Source organism: Montipora capricornis, chromosome 4 (assembly GCF_036669925.1).
Source record: "Montipora capricornis isolate CH-2021 chromosome 4, ASM3666992v2, whole genome shotgun sequence".
Taxonomy (NCBI): domain Eukaryota; kingdom Metazoa; phylum Cnidaria; class Anthozoa; order Scleractinia; family Acroporidae; genus Montipora; species Montipora capricornis.
In genome coordinates, this window is record NC_090886.1 from 10202401 (window position 1) to 10212400 (window position 10000).

Consider the following 10000-nt stretch of genomic DNA (forward strand, 5'->3'; position numbering starts at 1 on the left):
CGAAACTTATAAATTATAAATTTATGTGTCTGTCCGCTTATTGACACTAAAAATTGGCGAATGAGCGCGCGAGAATTTTGCAGTTGTTGTAATTAAAAATCTCTGTTTGCAAATAATTTGACCCCAACTTGATGAAGAGAGAGTAGTCATAAGAAGGACTGCTGCTTTGACATTGACGGAAGGTTTCGACAACCTGAGCGGAAGCCACTTGACTATGAGGATGACTTCCGCTTAGGTTGTTGCAGAATCAGTCATAGGGACTTGAAATTAAACTATGACGTCCACGTCGACGGCAACGCGTCACCTCAAAATAAACTTTGCTCTATCATAAGTCTTTTGCAATCTTTCCATCTCGTTCACGTCCGACAATATGGGCGAAGTATCCTAAAATAAATTGGTACGAGCGGTTTCAGAGAAAAAACAGAGAGCAAAAGGCTCCAAGCCGGATTAAAGGATGATATTTGTGTGCTCTCGTTGTCGTCAAAACCTCAAATTTGGTGATTTCCCGTCGTTCACGCTGCATGAGCTAAAATGCGTCCTGCACCACGACTATTTTTCCTCTTTCAACCACCGATATTACTCTTTTGTGGCCTTGTCGTTACTGTAGCTGTTGTCGTTTCTTAAAATCCGTAATGTCACCATAAATAGTCGCTCTTATAGGCCGCTACATACGAGGGCTTTTGCTCCTGGAGCAAAGGTCCTCCGTGTGTATCAACCATTTCAAGGGAAATCTTCATTCTCGCCGGGAGCGTAATTTCCACCCCACAAAATGCTCCACGATATTAAACAGGCGATTAAGTATTTGGAAGAAAGCTCCCTGGCCAAATTGAGCAGATTTTCAGATGTACCCTTGTGTGTAATGACACTTTTTTGCTGCAAATGCACTGAAAACGTTGACCAATCAGATTACTCAATGTTCTCCTCCATGATAAGCCATTTTCGAAATATCAATATTCATCTTGATAGTGAGGCAGTGAGGACAAAAACATTACAAACACGTTGGAATGAATGTTGAAAATATTTACATATCATCCAATTTCCTCCGTCTTTGTCCTCTAAACCTTAATTTCAAGCTAAATTTTAATATACCGAAAAATGCCCATTTCTTTGAAACTCTTGACTGGAGCTCAAAATTCAAAATGGTGATTGAAAGATCTGCAACCGATGAGCTTGAATGATTAAAGCAAGTGAATGCTCAAAAAAACCAGGAAGGTGCTTTGGTGTCACCAATACACGACTTGAAATAGACTTGTATAGAGATAACCTAGAGTTATATGATGAAAACTACGTGAAAACTATGGAAGTAAAGCCGTAACGAAGGAAGGTTTTGCAGCAATAGAGTGTTTTCACGTGACGTCACGGCGGTCGAGTTGACTTTCCTAAACAAAGGAAGGGCGACCATGTTGTCGTCCAAAACTAATCCTCCGGGAATTGAGCTTCATTATCATGCAGACGTTTTCTTTTGTTTCGGTGGAAAAACAAGGTTACTGATCATGTGAGTCAAAAGACTGGAATGGCGAAATTACCTATAAAAGTCCTTTACGCATGTCAAAAGCAGATGGCACACACTTTTTTCCAAGCATCGCCATCGTCATAATAATTAATTGTTTTTCTTTGAATTAGACCTCAAGTAAGTGGTCATGTTAAACTTTAAAATATATTGCAAGCCCTTTGTTGAAAATCAGCCGTCTCAAAGTAATATCCTTTCGTTTGATCCCTCGTGTGTTCTATATATGGAGTAAGCTTTCGCAGCATACTCCACGTCTGTACTGGTCATGCAAAATGACCCTGTAGCATGCCCAGGGAGCAAAACCCCTCGTGTGTACCAGCCTTAATACTACTCTCCTACGGACGGATATTATCTAATCAAGTCACTCTTCACCTTCTCCATTCGTTCGCTTTGGCATCTATAAGGAGAACCTGTTTTTTTAAAAAAAGGACACTTCTATCTTGAGTGGTGATTTACTTCATTCTCATGACCAGTAAATTTGATCGATGGGTGACTAGGTTTAAGGGAATCCCCTATTTATGTATATGATAATTCCTATATTTTGTCTTATTACATGAAGTATGGAAAAGATCTATGAGAACTCGTCCCCAAAAAATTGTTGCTATTAAAGCTACCAGTAGACAAAGCAGGGCTTTGTGGTTTTTTTGTTTTTTGTTTTTTTGTTCACAAGTTTATGTTTAGAAGCAACATAATGATTTATACACCAAGACGTAATTCTAGCAAATCACATTTCTTATCTTTACAGTTGTCGTCGCTGTACGAGAAAGAGATCTGGTTCAAGAAACTTTTTTTGCTGACACTCAGGTATTGCACATTGAAACATTCCTCCGAGTTAACTTAATTAGGAGAAGTCGTTTTGTCGACTGACTACTTTGAAGGACTGCTTTTATACTGATTCATTGTGACAAACCCAGACGATCTCGGTTCATCATGTTATAAGATAACTCTTGAGGGGCGGGGCTTGGGGGCGTTTCTCGAAAGCCTAGAAAGTTTTCGGACGTACTTCGTGTGACATAAAACGCGCTGCATCTCCAAGACGAAAAACGATTTAATTCATGAAGTTGTTTTGTTTTCGCTGGTCTTGAAAACATGTTTAAAGACCAATTTTACGAAATAAGAAGATATTAGTTTCACTAAATACAATACCTCTCGATCCAGAAAAGTTCTTGGAGCTTTCGAAAACATTGCCCTGGACAGAAGTCGTGAATCATTACAATTATCAATTTAATGAGCAATTGCCAACTAACACAATTGTATAATGAAATTAAATGAGATTGAGGGATAACAGGGGGGAGAAACGAAATTCCAATGCTAAGGATACAATTACATGCCACCCTATAAATGAAACATGGTACATGTGGAAACTCATGTCAAAAGCTTTTTACTTAACCTATGGGCGTAAATACCTAGTTAAGGTAGCTTTGAAACGATGAAAACTGGGTGGAGTTACAACGTGTGTAGGTTCTGTTACTGATGTAACATCACTATACGATGTCTCTGGATTTCTCTCAAGACGGACCCTTGGCCATTATTGAACACCTTAGAAATTTGTCTACGCCGGAAGCAGCGGGCCATTCAGGGTTTGGGACGAATTTGGGAAAAACAAAGTTTTGCGAAAGGAAGTGAACTTTTACACACATTTATAACAGAAACCCCTGGCTTAAAAAATATTGGTAAACGGGTTTTCATTTTTAGCGGCGTTATTATGCTGTTTTGTTCTGAGATATGTTTCCTGAGAGAAGCGCTCCCTTAAATTGACGCTCAGGTAAACTTTATTGACAAAACTGAGACTTAAAGCTTTCCATTTTTTTTTTTTTTTTTTGGAAAGCTTTGGCCCATTAGTACTTCTCTTGAGCTTAGGACCTATAGCCAAGTTCGGCTTGTAAGTAGGCCCTATGTATGCTTTCGGCCCGATGTCCTTCGCAATTCAGATTGCAGAACGCAAGCCGTAAAACCTTATGAGCACAGCTATTTATTCAACTTTTTCTTTTGGTTGCCCTCATTATATTATATGTACAAACCTCATCACCTTGAAGTTAGCGGCAAGGACTGAGAAATCAGTGCCCAACTAGACTCATGAAAAAGGCGTTTACTTCCAGCAAATACACTTTACAATCTGAAATTTGAAAATTTTATTTTATCTTTCGAGACCCGGAAGTGTGATAGCCGACGTGCAGTTGGAAGCTGCCAGTCCCAATGCGAGTGTTGTTCTTGATGTCGTGTCCGGGATGAGCAAGCTGGGAAACTTTTCACTGGATCAGAATGCAACAAAGGTGAAGATTGAACCAGGTACTACGTCTGTCTTCTTTATTCACTTCACTCAAACACGTAGGCACTTTTACAAGGAATCGCTTCGCCATCTACTTTTATTTGAATTTACCAAAGCATGCAGAGACATCTCAAATCTGGATACTTTGACTTGGCGTCTTCGTGGGTTGAATTTGTTGGTTCTCTGTTCTGCTCCGAGAGGTTTTCTCCGAGTACTTCGATTTTCCTCTCTCCTAAAAAAAACAATGTGTGATTGAAAGGGGCAGTGTCGTGGATTGTTAGTAGAAATCTGGAAAGCAAAGGAGACTTGTTTACCGATGGCAAACGAAAATTAATGGCCAGAGTTTCTTCAAAACGGCTATTTTAGCTCACAGAAACCATTCTTAAGTGTTTTTAGTTACGTGTAGCCAAGATGGAAATGAATGCCAACTTGAAAATGTCGGGCCGACGTTTTCAAAATGTCCTCTTGCATTTTAGATGAACTCAGTAATAACTCAGTGAATGTGGCTCATTTTGCTTTTGAAATTTATTCGATTTTTATCCCACTGCGGTGATCCAGAAGCAATTTAAAAATGAAACGGTCACTGAAAATTGATTAAGTAATTTTATGGTCGAAAAAAGAAGGGATAATTCCCATGTTCCTACCTCTTTAATTTGCGTTAATTTGTTGATTTCCGTTTACAGTGTTCCCTAGTCTTGCTCTAGCGCTAGAAGATTAGACACTTAAAAATAATCTTCCTTTCCTTTGACACAAGTCATCATGAAGCATGACTGGTCTTTAATTAAGGATGGCGGTTTATTGTCACAGAAACCGTAACTCTTAAAGGATATTTCCATTGGCGACAAAAGAGACTAAGAATCTTGAGAACAAGAAAACCAAAAAATACCGTACAAATATTAAGACAGATCACCGATATGGGTTTTCTTGTTGGACCAATGAACGAAAAGGTCATTGGATTTCCACGGTTGATTGACAGATCATCGCTCATTTTAGAAAGATTCCGCCCCTTTTTAAAGTTCCAAATTGTACAACAAAGTTAGCTTTTCAAGGCTCATCATGAAAATTCACTATGGCACAAGCAACTCAATGACGAATCTATTAGCCCGCTGAAGGGCATATTGTAAAATATTGACTGGATTGGATTTGTAAAACATGGACTGGATTTGTAAAACTGAAGAATTTGTACTTTTGCTTTTGCCTGTCTATTTCATTTCCAGACCTTCTCGACTAAAAAGACAAGCCACAGATTCTCTGGATAATTACACAAACTCGTAATGATATAGTATGTACCTCTTTTCTTGTATGGTAGATGGGCCAAAGTGCCCAGCTGAAATTATGCAAGGGATCGCGTGGGCCGCAACTGCTGCAGCTGGGATCGACATACAGCCATGTCCGAAGGGAACCAGCGGTAAGTCAACGTACAAGAAGCGTAGGCTCCTTGGTCACCGTTATGCTTTCATGCCCATGACTAGGAACCTCCGCATGCGCACTGCATCCTTGAGTCAGCCCTTGCCCCCATCTTTCCATTTTTAAAACTAACTCTTCAGCAGGAGACTCAAATTTACATCACTTTACACAATTTACGTCCATTTGCACGATTTGCATTAAGTTGTTTTTGCTATTTTTGTCTCCGTTTGACAATAAATTTATTCTGATTGACCATTATAAACAGTGTGTGCAAAGCCTTAGAACTCGTGGAGTTTTCCACATCGAAATATACGCGCAAAGGTTGACTCAGAGAGCTTCTATTTGAGAGGCAAGCTCCTACTCATGGGGTCTTGGTTTTTCCAGACATACAGACTGCATTGTTCGCAGATTTTCCGTCTTCGATCCGTTCTCTTAGCCTTGACATTATCATCGATATCAAATGAATGAAAGACTGGTGGCTGAAACTAGCGTGTTTTGTTTGGATTACACGTGACTAATTTTTTAATTGATTGACATTTTGCAGGGGAACTCAAATAAAGCTTTCCCAGACAAAGTGTTTACCCTCGTAGCGCTTTGTGTAGAAATATCTTATGTTCTCGGTTAACATTTATACGTTTTAGGAAACGCATCGCGTGAGTGTTCTAACGACGCCAAATGGAAAAACCCAAGCTCCCTCAACTGCAGCTCATTTGCGTTCATCCGGCTCCAAAATCAGGCAAGTATTGCCTGCGATACTTTGCGGTATTTTGGGAGAGTTTCGTGAAAATCTTTAGTTAAACGAGCCTAAAAATTGGATAAGATAGCATGAAAATCGTTTACGAAGAAATCGTCATTAGAGCTGTCATCACGATCATAAAGATCAAGCAGCGTGGATCAACTTGCAGAAACGCATTCAATTAAAAGAAAAGGCGCTCATTATTCGTTTCTTAGAACATGGTCACACCCAATCAACAATAAGTGCCCAGTATTTGAGTGCTCTATATCCCATAAACTGCCTTAAATTATGCAAAGAGGCGGGGGCTTTGAAGCACAGGGAATTTGTGGGGTAAAATAACTACTCATAATAAGTACGATCATAAGTACGATCGTCAGGGTGAGTGTAGTCACCTGAGCGGAAATCATCTTCAGAGTCAAGTGATTTGTGTAACGTCAGTAGGTACTTTAAGAACCCCGCTCGTATACAGCTATTTTGAGAAACGTTGTCGGAAAAAGTGCACGCGACAATCCTGAAAGGTATTGTGGGTGATTTTAAGTGTACTGTTTTTCAAAGAAATTTAAAAGAATCGTACGGGAGGCCACTGATATATGTTTGCGAGTGCTCAAGGAAAGTAACAAAAGTAGGTTCGACAGCTACAGTCGTTAGCAACAGTGTATTGATCATATCCCATATTACCTTTCGGGACTGTCGCGTGCACTTTATTCTTGACAAACTTTCTCGAAATAGCTGTATGTCATTGCTTAACTTATTCGTGATGTTATGAAATAAGTACTCATTAGTAAGCTCTATATAGAACATACTCAGTAGTGATTTCTTTTGTTTTCCTTTATCTAAAAGCCTTATTAGTATGCTCTATATAGAGCATACTAAGGAGAAGATAGAGCACACTTACGAGTATATAGATCACAATAATGAATTAAAGGCTGCTAATTTAAACAAAAACAACTTGCAGTTATAACAATGTCAATTGTATTTGACGTTTAAATTTCGCTTTTCCTAACTTAAGCAGGAGATTAATCACCAAAATAACAAAACCAAATTCGACTTAACAATTTTTAGGAAAAATTAAACCAAAGAGTGGTTTCATCGTGCTTAATAACAGGAGATTGATGAGGCCCTAAATGTTTCTTCCTTGCTTTTTCATCTACTTTTTAAATTTTACATTCTGGTTCCCCGATTAGTAGTTGAAGGGCGTCAGAGAAAGCTTTCACCAGTGTGCTGCTTGCTCTCTTGAAGGTGCGACCAGCAGTGCTTCGGTAACCGGTTCTTGACATAACCGTCTGTTCGTCAAGATTTCCACTTTCTCTTGGCTCAATTTCGTTTGCTATGGTAGGCTTTTGGAAACGTGCACTTTTATCGCATTGTTCCCCGAAGCAATCGGATATGACAACGCTCTCAAAAGCAAGTAACTCTTCAGTGGCAAGGACGACCTCAAGTTCCTATAGCTCTTTATACTGGCTCATAGCCGGAGCAAATGAGCCATCAAAAACAAACAAAGCTCAAAAGAAGGAAAAGCGTTGTTATTCGGAAAATTCTACCATTATGGCGACATCCGAAACAAAATAACGACGTGATTCCCATGTGTGAATGACACAATTAAAATATACGCTCATAAATAGAATCCGCATAAAATATGGCTTCTTCGCGGATGTGACCATGTTCCAAGACGGTTAGACAATGAACACTCGTGTCCCATGGGATACAGCGCCTCTCGCATTCGATATAGAAGTGCCACAAGGGCTACGGCCTCGTGGCCTTCTATCTATGCTCGAGTCACTAGAGAGCGTTTTCACTCACGTGACCAGCAGCCACATTGGACTACTGAAACATGTACAAAAGAAAGTATTTTCATAAAAACAGAGTTCAATTCCCGGAGGATTAGTTTGGTATACCATCATGGCCGCCATTCCTTTGTTTTGGAACTTTAACGTGGCCTCCGTGACGTCATGTGAAAACGCTCTATATCCCATAGCACAATCGCGTTCGTTGTCTAACCCTCACAAAAATTCGTTAATAATTCATGAGCCTAACAGCCTATCAAAACATCGATAAGACGTCATTTGCATGAGCTTTAAACCCAATAAAACAATCCTCATTAGAATTCTTTATATAAGAATAGTAATTATGTATTCCTCTCACATTTTGAACCTTTGTTCGGACTCCCGAGGGACACGCTTTTTGTAGAATGTTTTTGAAGCCGTTCAAAACACTTCACCACGTGTTTTATCGAGTCTAAAAGCACTAGGCTACGCCTCGTGTTTTTCTTTTTTACACCCGATAAAACACAGCTGCACGTTTTTTAAACAGAACATATTTCGGATACAAAACGCTTTATTTTGAAACAAAGCAAGGAAACAAATTTGATTGTAAACATTATTTCCTATGGTTAAAAGTTTGCAGATTTATGTCTTCCTTGATTGCGATAACCATGCTGCGCTTGTGATTTTTCGTTCACTGCAGACAACATGACCCTGATCGATCATCAGTTTTTTCTCCATTTGCTCTCAGATCGTAGCAGCCATAAAAGGCACAAGCGACACAAGCGTCGGAGAAGCCTTGGCCCAACTCGTGAACCTAACAAATCCAATAACAAACAATGTCTCAAGGCCAACAGAGATAAACGGTGGAGATTTATTGATAGCAGTTGAAATTCTCGTGCTGTTGGAGAAATATAACAACGAGAGTCAAGGCAACATAAGCTCAGAGGAACATGTAAATGATTTTGCACTAGTAGTCAGCAATTTACTTGAGACGGAAAACGCTGTCACTTGGTTAGGCCTTGAACGGGTAAGCTTATAAGTAAGGATCAGCGTAAGACTGGAGACAAAGTGGCCCAGTGGTTAGGACGCTTGTCTTGAAATCCGGATACCTGGGTTTCAAGACCCGTTTTGACCGCTCGTTGAATTTGATCTTGGTAGTCCCTGGTTCATCTTCGTAGCTACACTTGAAAATAGCCACCTCGTTTGCCTCAGCCCAGTTGGGATTCTTAGGTTATTATTGTATCATTGAATGTTTCATTGGCCGTGACAAGAGTCATTCCAAGAGCTGACAAGGTGTTGGTGTAGATTTTCCTAACGAAACTCGCAATAATTCAACGGAATTTTCAAAATTTATTTCATGTACGACGTGAACAAGATGGAATAATCGCGAAAGACTTTTACTAGAGCAAAGTTTTATTTTGAGGTGACGTTTTCGTCGACGTCGCCGTCGTAGATCTTAAGCTCCCTAATTTAACATCTACGACGGCGACGGTCGTCTTCTCAAAATATAACTTGGCTCATTATTAGAGAGTTTAAGGCCCGTTTGAAACGTCGAACTTTTCATGTTCCGAATCTAACGCAAATGAAAAAAATCTATTGTTTTCTCTCAATTGTATCAGATTCGGCCAAGAGAAAATGAGGGGACATGGGATATGTCATGTCCACGAAAGTTATTTTTAGACGAGCGGAAGTCTTCCGAGACGTCCGCATGCAGGCCAACCTCGGTCCGATGTTTGAAAGAAAATACATATTCATCAGCCTTCCACGTGCGCCATCATTTTCTCTTTTCACTAAGAACCTGAGAGTGAAGCAAGACTGCATGCGGACGTCTCGGAAGACAGACCTCCTCTAGAACAAAGACTTCCGCTTGTCTAAAAATAACTTTCGGGGACATAACATATCCCGGCCAACGCCTTGAGCCTCCCTCTCTGTCCCCTCATTTTCTCTTGATTCGGCTCATGTAAAGTTCAACGTTTGAAACGGGCCTAACAAACGGCGACGGCATCAATAATTAACATAATAATAATTACATCGCTACAAAACATTAATATCATTGGTTAAAAGAGCACGTACAGCACGAACTTTAGCAAGTATCATAGCGGTCCTCTGCATAAGGACGACGTGAAAACAGCAAATTTGAGGTTTTGACGACAACGTAAACATGCAACAGAGAATCCTTCATTCTTTATTTTGACTCTGAAACCGCTCGTACCAATTTATTTTGAGGATACTTCGCCCATATTGTAGGACGTGAACGAGACTGAATAATCGCGAAAGACTTATGATAGAGCCAAGTTATATTTTGAGGTGACGTT

At 39.8% G+C, this 10000-nt stretch overlaps 1 protein-coding gene across 1 annotated transcript in view; it reads left to right on the forward strand.

Annotated features, from left to right (window-relative positions):
* Window positions 1–10000, forward strand: part of LOC138045494 (uncharacterized) — a 61897-nt gene that overhangs the window by 32594 nt on the left and 19303 nt on the right. The window contains exons 13-17 of the mRNA XM_068892021.1: window positions 2256–2314; window positions 3660–3799; window positions 5089–5187; window positions 5828–5922; window positions 8434–8712. Coding sequence (XP_068748122.1) covers window positions 2256–2314; window positions 3660–3799; window positions 5089–5187; window positions 5828–5922; window positions 8434–8712 — 672 coding nt within the window. The remainder of the gene's footprint in view (window positions 1–2255; window positions 2315–3659; window positions 3800–5088; window positions 5188–5827; window positions 5923–8433; window positions 8713–10000) is intronic.